The 13341-nt window shown below is 31.7% G+C and overlaps 1 protein-coding gene across 4 annotated transcripts in view; it reads left to right on the top strand.

Annotated features, from left to right (window-relative positions):
• exp (expansion) overlaps nt 1-13341 on the top strand; it is a 107682-nt gene that overhangs the window by 45417 nt on the left and 48924 nt on the right. For all 4 annotated transcript variants that reach the window (XR_001228209.1, XM_013321278.1, XM_013321276.1 and 1 more), the window contains exon 2: nt 4877-5024. Coding sequence is in view for 3 of the 4 variants with exons in the window: in XM_013321278.1 (XP_013176732.1) it covers nt 4877-5024 (148 nt within the window). In the remaining variant the exon portion in view is untranslated. The remainder of the gene's footprint in view (nt 1-4876; nt 5025-13341) is intronic.

The raw sequence follows: 13341 nt of genomic DNA, 5'->3' as shown, positions 1-13341 counted from the left end.
AATGGAACGCGACCAATCATCGAAAAGAACTTCGCCTTTAAAAATAGTTCAGAGAATTATGAGCCTTATGTGTTGAGGGAGAATAACTGAATTTGTATTTTAAAAGTGTAATGTATGTAAGATCTACATTCTTTCGGCGCTGAGTACAATAGATGAATGCTATTAGGATCTCGAGCACGTTGTAATTTGACTTGGAAAGTAGTTGTTGAGAATGTTCGCTCAATTTTTACTAAAATTCGGTGTGTTGTAACATAAACGTACTTGCCTCTAAGTAACTGTGATCTTACTAATATTATAAATGCGAAAGCTTGAATGTATAGATGGATGGATGTTTGTTAGAAAGTATCACGAAAACGGTTCAACGGATCTCGTTGAAATGTAGCATAGATGTAGATCATAGTCTGGAAGGACACCCAGGATACTTACTAATTTTTCGCTATTACTGTACGTAAGGAGCCGCGGGCGACAACTAGTTGTTTGTTAAAGTATGAGGATGTGTTTCCTAGTTTTTTTTCTATTGATTATAATGAGCGAAAAAGTTACAAAATTAAATAAGAGGTAAATAAAATAACCCAGAAATGTGCAAACACTATATTTGTGATTATCAAAAAATAATCAAATCATTCATTGATCGATAAGTTACCGAACGATAAAATGACGTTATATTATCCTTCGTTGTAATTACGGTATCAAGATGTCGACACGATATTAAAAGAAAATAAAAGCATCGCATCGCTAGCGTCTCCCGTGATAACTAGCATAGGTAACGGGACGGCCGGGTTGTGTTCGAAACGTTTTTGCGCACAATGACTTACAAGTAATTGTTACACTAGGTCAATATTTCAACTCATCGCTAAATGTAACTACGTTAAATTGTTGCGATTGTATATATGTATATAATGTTACATATATTATTTCGCAATTGTATAAGATAAGTACCAAATAATGTTTTTAATTTGAAAGTAATTATTTTCGTATTCAATTTTATAATTTTACATATTTATAATTTTGTGCCAAAAGTTATTATTATAGCTTTATTCAGACTTATATTTTTTATTTTAATTTTTAATTACTCTAAGTGTAATCAGTAGTTATTGAAATCATTCATTAATAAATTTAATTAAAAAAAAATATGCTCTTTTTGAAATGTCTTTTATAAATGACATCCCTACGACTTTAATCTTCTCGATATTGATACACAGTTAAGTCCTCACGCGCCACCTGTCGATATAGGTCAGCGTCGCGAGTTCCTTGTAAACAGGTCCCTCGCCTGTGACGTCATCTTAGCATAACTGTACCGCGGCCAAAGACCCGCCACCACGATGATATAATGCAATTGCGAGCTATCAATTTAAAGATTAATTGCATACGTATATTACATTTTTATTTAAATTTAATTCGATAAATGAAATATGTTTATTAATTACACAAATAGAATCGCATAATTGTGATAATGGTATTAAACGTTTATACCAAAATTGGACGTATAACAATCTTACTAATATCATAAATACGAATATTTGGATGGATGAATGTTTGTTAGAAGGAATCGCCAGAACGGCTGTATGGATCTCGCTGAAATTTGGCATAGATGTAGAACACAGTCTGGAGGAACATATGGCCTATTATTTTTTTTGATTCCGCGTGGACAGAGTCCCGTGTGACAAATAGTATATAGATAAATATGAAATTGAAGAAGTAAGATTGATAACGTAGAAAGAAAATTTTTATTAACTATCACAACAGATACATGAATGGAAAATGACTGTCATCCCAATTTGCTGGTACTTGTACTTCCTTTTAATGCACATTCATTTTACTATTAACTAAAATTATCAAAAAAGTAAAAAAACCATTACTTCCTTCTACATGCATACTAAACTATTAAAACATAGCTTTCTCGATTCGTTCGCTTTGGAATTTACATTTACGGCATCCGAGAGGCCGTCCTATAACTACGAGGTAATCAAAGAGTAAGTTAATAAGTAGGTACACGTGCGCGGTGTCCGTTCTTTGCTCTATTTTTAGAACAAACCGCTGCGTCACAATGTTATGGCCCATTGCCCACCGACGCTACTCTGTAATGCGGCTTATAATGTCTTATTACTTTCAAACGTCAAAGAGGATATCTTTTTATGAATGTTTGACTTGAATGAATATAGTATGAACTGCATCATTAGTTAATTGATCACAAAGGGAGTCCCTTAGTGTATATTTCTCATTATAATCTGGAAAACTCGCGTTTGTAATTCATTTTCAACAAATGCACGCGTAGTGAAGCACGCATTCGTTTGAATGTTTTTTTAAACAAAGAATAGTTTGTAAACACGACATCCAGCATATTTTTCCTTATACGAGTAGTGCCGTAAAAAAATTGCGTTTATAATCTCATTTTTAAGCGTAAGTAGTGACGGAAAATTGATAAGTAAACATCTCATAAAAAAATGTCTCATATTATATCGAAAGTTGAATCGAAATTAACTAGTAAATACATATAAAGTTGTGTTAGTTACACTATAACTCAAGAACGGCTTTACCGATATGGCTGAAAATTGATGAGGTGGTAGCTTAGAGCCAGGAATCGGACATAGTATACTATTTATTCATTTTTTTTTTCCAATTTATGCCTTGAAGAGCCCCATTTTTATTTAACTTACTAATATTATAAATGCGAATGTTTAGATGCATGTGATGAGGAAGGATGGATGGGTGGGCTACACTAATTAAGTTCTTTATATCCACGCGGACGGAGTAGCGGGCGACAGCTAGTTTGTAATAAAATTAACAGTGAAAGTCAAAAGGTCGATTGTCCAATATTAATTAATTGTTTTTTCTCTCCAAAGGCTTTATTAAAATTACTTTAATCACATCCGTCTGTAAATCTTGTATGATTAATTATAAGAAATATCTGTAAATTATTTATTTAAAAGGAAATGTCATCCATAAATAATAATTTTAAATACCAACGTATGTTACTATCCAAGAGCCTTGTACCTACCTTTGTATCTGTAATACTATTTTAGTCACGAAAGAGTAATTGCTTTTATTATATGTCATTGAATAAAAAATATCATGGTTTATCATTTTACTTTTACCAAACAATCATTACAGAAAATTATCTGTAAATTTTCTCTTGATGGTTATATTATCTAATTATGACTTAGTTAAAAGTGGAAATAACTCTAGAAATAGGACTAAAAACATACTAATTGGACTTCTGGATTCACAGAGACCGCGAAGCTACTAAAATAAATCGAATATATCAAAGAACGATCTACTTCCTGAAATCCTATAATAAACGCCCTGAATAGACCAGTGACAGTACAATACGGGCTACTAAGGCAAGCGTTAGAAAACAAGCAGATACAAGCAAATGCGCGAAAGATGTTATCAACATAACACCTTCTTCGACAACTCGCTTTGCAATAAGGCGCTTTGGAATACTGCAACTGTTGCCTCAATAGACAACAGCATTTATGTCCATTAATCTGAGCATGCGTATCGACTTCAGTTGCGAATTCTGACGATAGGCAACTGCTTTCACTTACTACGATCGTTGGTTAAGATATTCATTATTATTGCAATAATTGTCATTGTGTATCTGTATGTAAAGAAATTTATTTTCCGTCGTCTGACCAGTCCAGTTCATTACATACTCCATGCATTATCATCATCAGCTCATTATACCTCCCAACTAAGGGGCTCGGAGCCCTAATTTATGGGTGACTAGGCCATAGTCAACCATGTTGGCCTGGTGCAGTTTGGTTGTCTTCACACATATCTTTGAAACTTCTTCGCAGTTATGTGCAGGTTAAAACACCATATTTTTCTTCAGCATGCTCCATGCGAATTGTCATAAAATTGCAGCAAATATAAACCGTGCTAATATTATAATAGGCAACTTATAATCTATTAAAAGTATAACATTTGTTGCAACTAATGTTGCTACGTCTGCAAATGCCTAATTGACGTTAGAGCAGCGGGCATCTGAGACGTAAACAAACGACGTAATGTATCAGATGAATGGGAGGACGTCGGAGGCGATTGTTAGATACGGACCACGATCCCCAATGCCGAATCCAATGCCACACATTGTTAAGTCTCGGAAGGAAGCGGTGCTAACTATCGCTTTGTTGCCTTTGATATAAAAGACGCAACCCACTCCTCCGTTGTCTTAATGGTTACACAGATTTTTACGTTCCTAATGATTTGTATAGGTATTTTGCGGTCTTTTTTTACTTTTTTGTTGACATTATATGTATCGCAGTATGTTAATATAGGTTAATTGTATAATATAATATAGGATTGTTTAATTTTTAGGATCTTTACACGTTTTTCTGGGGTTTCAAGAACAAGAATCATCTTATCTAAATAATAACATCTGTATATAAAAGCATAATTTGTAGAATGCTGTCAATAAATTTGATGAAACTGATTAAAATTATGGCACGAATAAATCTTGAATGTTAACTTTGATATTTAAAATACACGGAAGTAGATTTACATAATATGACAATTCAAAATGATCTAGAATACGTTTCTAATGAATTCATCATTATAAAATGTCACTGAATCCTATCACGCAACGACGAGCGACGTATATTATTCTTCCTTCTTACTTGCCAAAAGCTATTGTTACTTCTTTTAGCCAACAACAACTTGTAAAAATAATAAACGATTTAATATAAGCAATCTGATTTAGAATTAGGCTGATGTTTCGAATCGACGTTGCACCATTTCTTTGGGACATTCTGTAGCCCAAACGGCAAAACCGATTTTTTGAACGAGTTATCATTCAATTCGTACACTTTCCTAGAATGTCTTATAGTAAATTGGTTTTATTGTGCGCAAATTGAACTGTTTATTTTTGTTCCAGTCTGGGCCCGTTTGACGCGGCGACGGGTGGGGAGATGGTGTCACGACGTCGAATCTTATCGCGCTCCCGCGACGACCTTACACAGGCTTTCGCTACCCAAGTAGAGGAAGAGGAAGATGTGTGGTATCAAAAGGACAAACTGTATAAGGTAAAATGTATTTTTATTAACACTTCATAGTATCAACATTTACTTTCAAAGCGGAATTATCTGCTTAATTAATACTACTAGTTATATAGATTTGAACGGTTTTATATGTGATTTTAATTATTTAGATTAAGTAGATACATAAAACGTAAAAGATAACATATAGTTGAATAAGGATAACGTTGTATATAACAAAAATAATCAAAACATAATTTCGTCAACGAACAGATAAGATTCAATATTCCCCAAGCTTTCTGGATCACAATTAATGACACGAGCTAAAAGGAAAATAAACAAAACCCTAGCTGTCAAGGCTATAAGCGTATCGAACTAATCGAAGCAACAACAAGCCAATGAAGTAGTAATAGCTGCATGTAACGCCCAATCACTTGGAAACTTTCTACACATCAATCACGAGGTCGTCGAGCCGCCAGCGCCGCCGTTAGCAATGTTCACGCCTGAGTTCACAATCATACCGTAATAGATACAAACAAATTACAACGTATAGGAGAAACCACTCCCCAGTTATGTCATGCTATCAAAGACAATACCGATAATTAAAAAATTATCTAATAGTTACATGATATCTGATTCCTGCAATTGGTCACAATATAATAATATGACGTGTTGTCAAGAACATAATTTAGTAGATTATTATATTATTAAAAATTAAATCGGAAACAAATTTTTATATTGAATATCTAAGATATTATCTTAGACATTCAGTAAGTATATTAATTGTTTTTCCTTTTGCTTGATAATTAAATTTGTTTATTAAATAATTAATTTGTTTATTATTAATTAATTAATATACTTACTGAATATCTAAGATATTATCTTAGACATTCAGTAAGTATATTAATTGTTTTTCCTTTTGCTTGATAATTAAATTTGTTTATTAAATCAGAATAACTAAAATAAATTTTTTAAAATTTAAGATAATAAATCTTTATACATAAAGAATTTAAATTAGTTCAAAGAGGAGCTAAGGTGAACTTCAAATGCCGTCAATCAACTAATTAAAATATATTGCAAAATTCGTTTTTAAATTTAAAACGTAGATTAACATTTTAATAGAGGTTATATTATAAACGCTTTGTAACTTTCCGTCAACGGACAAACGTAGCGTTTGAAATAACTAATCTTACTGCGTGTTTTTACTTCCAAAATAAGTATAATATAGTTGTCCCTGTTATTCTTTTATTTAAAAGTATAGTAACATGATATTTAATATAAGTGTTTCGTCATTGGAAAATAACTGTAGTATTACAAAATTTTACTACGACACTTGAAAACAAGAGACAAAGCTAGTTCTCTAGTATAATTCAATCGACATTAGTGTCACACAGTTATAGTCCGTAAGTTTTAGTTGCCTTTGTCTACTGCTACGTTTTTGTAACAGTTTCCGACCACATTAACGACGTGGGAATATACGATAAAGTGCAGTTGACCTGACCAACACTGTATTTAATATTGGCAACATACATCGTTAACTTGATTTCTATTGAAAACTAAGCTGTGAGTTGGACAGTCCCACCAACATGTTAATCTATAAATTTGTTATATTTTACCCATGACCTAATTGAAATGATTATTTTACTAGCTGTCGACTGCGACTCTGTTCACGCGGAACTATAAGAAAACTTACTTTGCAGCCTATGTGTTCTTCCAGGCAATCCGAGGCTATATAGGTCCGTTTAGTCTTTCTGGAGATACCTTCAAACAAACATCCATTCATCCATCCATCTAAAAATTCATATTTAAAATATTAGTAAGAAACGTAATCAAGGAAGCTCAATTAATAAAGAAAAACAAATGCAACTAAAATTCCAATACTAACTGCGCCTTTTTTGTTGATTGCAACTCGTTTAGTGTTATAAATCTACACTAAGGATAACTCATAGTACCTTAGTGAGAGTCTACAAATCATTAAACTTACAGAACATTCGAAGTTTTCATTGTATTGGGTTGAAGGCAATTAATATCTGACCATTTGATCTCGATTGTGACCGAGGAATAACAATGGTCGTGTTACCGCACCGCAAATTGTCCGGAAAATATTTCATCTAGACAATTTAATGTTTGACCACAACTTTGGAATAATATCAGAATTCTTATGTTATAATTATGAATTCAATTTAAATTTAAAAGCTTCAATAGCCTAATGGTTAAGGGTGCGGATTTCCGATCACGAGATTGGGAGTTCGAATCCCGCCATTCGACTTTTGTCGTAAACCATATCCTAGTATGAGCCTAGAGCTTAGTTGGAATGGTAAAAGAAATATTAGTAAATTTACAAAAAAATCTGCTAATATTAAAAAAAAGGAATTAATAATTTTGTAAACTTTATTTGAGAAGCTGTAAGTGTTTTAAAATATTGGCTTAGTACATTTTATTAATTAGCAAATAAAATAGCGAATAAATCTAATTTTAATGACTTTAAATTTTAATTTTGTCTTAGCATTCACATCGATTGCATTCCCAAAGTGTATAGATTTTTTGCGTCTGTTTCTTTAGAATTAATAATGACCGAATTTCAAAACATAAGTGAAAAAATCGGTATAATAAATCATTGGGGGCGTTGATCCTAAGTGACAATGGCTGTCCAAGGGACGGCTTTAGCCAGATTGAATCCAGCGCAGGTCACCTTCATTTAAAATTATTTTTCACGAGTAATCTTTTCAAATCAAGAAGCATCATTTATAATACGATCGGCGAGTTTTGCTTCAAGCATACCTTTATTACTGTGATTTATTTTTGCACTTCACGCGTGTTCTTACTAAAGGGATTGGCAGATATTTAGTAATTTCACTTTTAATAATTGAATCCAATTTGGCAACCGTTTTACCGTGAAGCTAATAGATATTTTACACTATATTATTTTTAAAAAATAATTGTGTTTGTGTTAGGTATTTTGGGAAATATTTTGTACTTGTATATGATTTTTTTTTTAATTTTAATTTTTATTCATTATGTATTACTATCGAAAAAATGATTCATTCGACTATGTGCTTAAATTTGCTTTCGCTATAAATAAATAATTATTTTCTAATTAAGTTAAAAATAAAGCCTTGATATTTTTAATAAAAGTTCAAAGATCAATCGTGAGTTTTCGCATTAGAAGAGCGTATCAAAAGAGGTGCGAGCATAAATCAGTTTTGACAACATTTCTAATTTGTTTTTAAATTGCTAATGTGTAAGGTCGCATGCTGATAATTACATGCAAGGTCAATCTATAATAAGTTAGTATATTTAACTTACTTTGTTTATTAAATGTAGTTTGTTTCTTTTACGATTTTTTTTAAATAAGTGCAGCTGTATCCTTCACATTGTTTATTTTATAAACAAGTAAACTCTTACGTCACATTAAATCCCAATCAATTAGCTAAGACTTTTAAAATATCAAACTTGGATGGTTTAGAACTAGAAAAAATAACACCAAATTTAGTTTTTTTAGACATTTATTCTTCCAATTATTTCTTTGTTTTTTTAACTTACTTGTTTTGGATACTTTGGCTCTTATATCTAAGCTAAATCAACCACAAAAACTTATCGAAATTATTATGAAGTTTGTCTGGCGACGTAAGACGCGAAATTATACAACCGTGTCCTTAATACGAGCTGGTGACCACTCGCACCGAATGTTGCACCATACGTGTCGCAACCAACGCCACCTGTCTGCGGCAAAGTGACAAAAATATGCGAGTTTTTATACAACTACTGCACCTAAATAACTACATTTAGATATTATACCTCAAAATAAATTTCTAGCTTGATTACTATAATACAAGTGTCATTAGAGAACTCGTATTTTAGAGTATGTTTTAAATTATTTCTAATAGAAATTAGTGCTACTACCACACTCGTTAAATGATTTAAGATGTCTTTTATCTTGCAGACTTAGTAATCATTGACTCTGAGTACGAGACTAAATCTTAAGTATTACAGTGAACTCTATAAGTCGCACTAAAATTTGTAATTTCATCATATTTTATTCAAATAATTTTATGATCTTTTGTTCTACATTTCCAGACATCTTGTATTCTCAATATCAATATCTTCATATATCAATTCATTCAACTATATTTAAATGTAATCCGGTTTGGGATAATTGTTAACATAATTGAATCGTAACACGCGACCGCGTAAAATGTACTTGATACGTGTTAAAAGTGAAACTTTGGTGGCAGAAAAGCGTTTTTTATACAAGTGAAGGTCGATCGTTAAATTTTACCTTCTACTTAATTAACGGGCCTTTTTTTAATAAATTTAATCGAAAAGTAAATATCTATCTCACTTCTTACTAATATTATAATTGCGAATGTTTAAATGGATGGATGTTATTAGAGGGTATATCCAAAACGGCTTTTTGGATCTCTATCAAATTTGTCATAAGCGAAGAATAGTCTGAAAGAACACATAGGATTCTAATTAAGTTTGTTTTTATGCGTGGATGGAGTCACGGGTCACAGCTAGTACGAAATAAAACACATTTTATAAACAGAGATTCTTAAAGATTAAATCAAAGGTATTCATATATTTATACATATGTTTGTAATAAATAATATATTGCATTATACATTCGAAAATTCTTCGCTTTTGTCAAGGATATCAAGTGACGACGGAGCACAAGTGTCGTGAAACTTGCAACACAGCACCGCGACTAGCGGTATTATATTTTATATTAATGAAAAAACCCAATAAGCATCGAAACAAAAATTACTTAAATTAATTTCATTAACAGGAAAAAAGCTTCCCAAAAATAGATCGTCCTGTAAAGGATTTTAGTAAGCTCTATTGCAACATAACATGCCGTTGGTTTTTAAAACTAAAATCTCTGTATAAAACATATCGTCATCCCTGTCATTACCTTTGACAAAAAAGAGATAAAAATATGTTTTAAACGTACATATACATTTTGTTTTCAGAAATCCAGGGATATTTAAATAGAAAACAAATTGTCACAGTATTTAATTTGGTGTCATGCAATAAGTTATACTGTATTAAAGGGTAAAGGGTACCGGCAGTATTATTTAAACTTCAATAGAATATTATTAAAGATAATAAGTTACTTTGTACTTGACGCATTAAGCAAATATAAGTACAGATTACAATTCTATCCATTCAACCTCATTATAATAGTTAGAAATTTATAAATCACAGAAAAATGGCTCTTAACTTACTTTGATAAGGTATAAATTGCTTTGATGTTTCTTTAACTAATATGAACACAGGTGGCGATCCTATGTCGCAGGTCAATAGTTGACATTTTAAAAGTTGGCAGAATCATATTACGTAATGCAACTTGCTTAGCTGTGTATGCTTGAGTTTACGAAAGAATATGTAGTTGTCACTCCTGCTCAAGTTGGTATTTAGTTGTGTGTAACATAATTGCATGTTTGTAAAGGTCGTTTCTAATGACGAAGGCCGTAATAGACATTAGATCAAATGACGTTCTATTAAGAAGAATGAATAAATACTGAAATGTTAATGAAAGCGATGAGTACCAATTGATGAAAATGTATTGTAGAATTAGCTGTCGCCCGCAGCTCCGACAATAAAAAAGTAGCCTATGTATTCTTCCAGATTATGTTATAGATTTATGCCATTTTTCATCGAGATCTGTGGTGCAGTTCCGGAGATATCTTCAAACAAACATCCATCCATCCATCTAACGATTCGCATTTATAATATTAGTAAGATTTTGGTCCTTTTTTACTGTTTTCTGTTAAGCTCATTAAATTATTTCCTTTGGTTTGTTTTATAAACATCCGACATAATTAAACTTAAAATATGCACTCTTTAACAGTTGGTAGATAAAAGACCTTGGATTATTTATCGTGGCCTTTATAACCAGGGAACAGATGTTCCACGTCCTTGTAGACGCCACCCTCCTTCCGGTTAGAGTATACGACTGTTCATTAATTATCCCATTAAAATGCAATGAAATTACACTTAAGTAGCCCTTGTAATATGAAATATTTTTTGCATGTTTTTTTATTCCGACAAAGGATTTAAGAAGTTTAGTCCAGTTAATTTTGTGTTATTTTTTATGTGGACTGAGTGACTTGTCGATATTAAATTTAAAATGATTTTTATTTGTCAATCTTTTTTAGTAAATTTTATGTGTTGATTTATTTTAACCCTTGTCAGTTGCATTTATTTTCTTTTTCATCAAATACAACACATCCAACATCACAAGTCATGGTGAATTACTCGGATCTGGGTCCAAATGATTTTTAAGTTTAATTTTTATGTGCCCTGATATTATGATTTACTTTTCGATAATTTCGTATATGCCTTAATTTTAATTACGTCTTTACATATGCATTATATTATGTACTTCACGTTATATATGTAAACTTGATGACCTTCATAGAACCGTTCTAAAATTATAATAAAGTGATATTCATTTAAGAATTGTGCTTATAATAATAGAATGTCGCTATTTATTTTAAGCTTTAATTTCTTCTTGTTGTTTTATTTATACAAATAATAATACTAATAATTGAGCTACTATAAAATCAAGATTAAAATTTAAAAAGAAAACTGTAAATAAGCAAATATCATTAGTAATATTTGTTACACAAACGCTTCGTGGCCGAGCTATCTAGTATACATTTAGACTTTCGATCACGATTGACAAATTATCATGGCATTATATAACAAGGAACTAAAAGAATATTTAGTTGTACAGGATGGGTCAAAGACCGTTGTTGTACTTAGTCATTATTCGCCCGCTGCGTTCATATTATCAGTTTTCACTTTTTAGTGTATCGCAAGAGAAAGTACATTTAAAATTTCGACTTTTCCTTTCATCCTGTAGCGTAAAAATGCAACTTTTATTAACTTGAGAAAGTAGTGTTTTCAAGATATTTTTATTCATAACTTGTTCTTTTTTGGTAAAGAAAAATATTAAAACTAAATAATTACCTATGACAAATTGTAACAGCCTGTAGCTATGTATTGACTTTAATTCCCTTGTTTCACCTTTGGGCACATCTTCATGTTACTTAACGTTACCTAACCTTTGCAATGCCGCAGCATTACGTTCGTAGGTACAAAATCGTTGCGCAATGCAACTTTTTTGTTTTCACTAAATATACACAGGGTTGTGCTTAAGTAATCGAATTAGTTTCAATAACTATTTATCATTGTATAATGAAATTAATCGGATAGAAAAGTAAAGTATTGTTAAAGTAAGATGAAATTATTTGTTCATGAATACAGATCTGTGCAGATAGCATGCTATGGGAATACATCGGATAAACCTAAACCTCGCTACACTTGTTCAGTTTTAACTGAACAGTTCAATTTTACAGTTAAAACTGACATTTGCAGCTAAAACTGAAAACTGTACAGTTTAACTGATGTTTGTTTACAAACGTCAGTTTTAACTGTACAGCTTGACTGTTCAGTTGAAACTGTAATGAATGTGTGTGGGAGCTTAAAAAAATAGAAAACTTAGGTACTTTAAAATACTAAGAGTTGGAGTGTCCTGTCACTATCTGTTGGGTCCGCATTAGGACCGCAACGTGCTGGGCTTCATTGTTTTAAATTTAATCATAAATGTCCTTGCTTATCAAAATCTAAACTGAGTACATTAGTGACCTGGAGACGGCGAGGCGAGCGGCCGACCAGGAAGCGAACAACTTTCTATTTTACTCACCTGTCTGGTCCTGCGACTTTGCAATTCCTTGCTATATATTAGTGAAAAATCAATCTTCACACCATTTATATTAGGTTCTTTTTGCTTAACGCTAACTCCGCTACAGAATGCAATATGGTCGAGTCTATGCTTCATTTAAATTCTCGTTTTTTCTGAGCTATAGGCGGAATCGTGACAGAGTGCCAAGGAAAACAGTTACTAGGTCTTGTTTAATAGTAATCTAAACTAATATTATTATATAAACAGGAAAGATTTTATTGATTGTTTATATGCATTGAATCGGCTCCGAAACTAATGAACCGATTTGAAAAATTCTTACACTAATGAGAAGCTACAATACCCGTAGGCAATATTTATACTAGAAATCAATTTAAATTCCGCGTGGATAAATGCGCGGGTAACTGCTATATTAAATATTTTTAGACAGTATTAGTTAGAATCACTTGTCGCGAATATCGTGCTTTCGTTACAAAGTCCAGTGTCAGAATCATTAGTGAGGGGACATAAACGTCGACATTTTAGTAAGGATAGTGTTGGATTTTCTTCCTAACAATTTATGTTAAATAAATTTAATATGACTCTAAAAATATTATAAAATTACTATAGTACTTATTTCTTGTATTTGAAATATTTTCGGAAGCTAGTAATAAT

Source organism: Papilio xuthus, unplaced genomic scaffold (genome assembly GCF_000836235.2).
Source record: "Papilio xuthus unplaced genomic scaffold, Pxut_1.1 DF825946.1, whole genome shotgun sequence".
Taxonomy (NCBI): domain Eukaryota; kingdom Metazoa; phylum Arthropoda; class Insecta; order Lepidoptera; family Papilionidae; genus Papilio; species Papilio xuthus.
The sequence above is the reverse complement of the archived record's forward strand: the minus strand, read 5'-3'. Positions and strand labels throughout refer to the sequence as shown.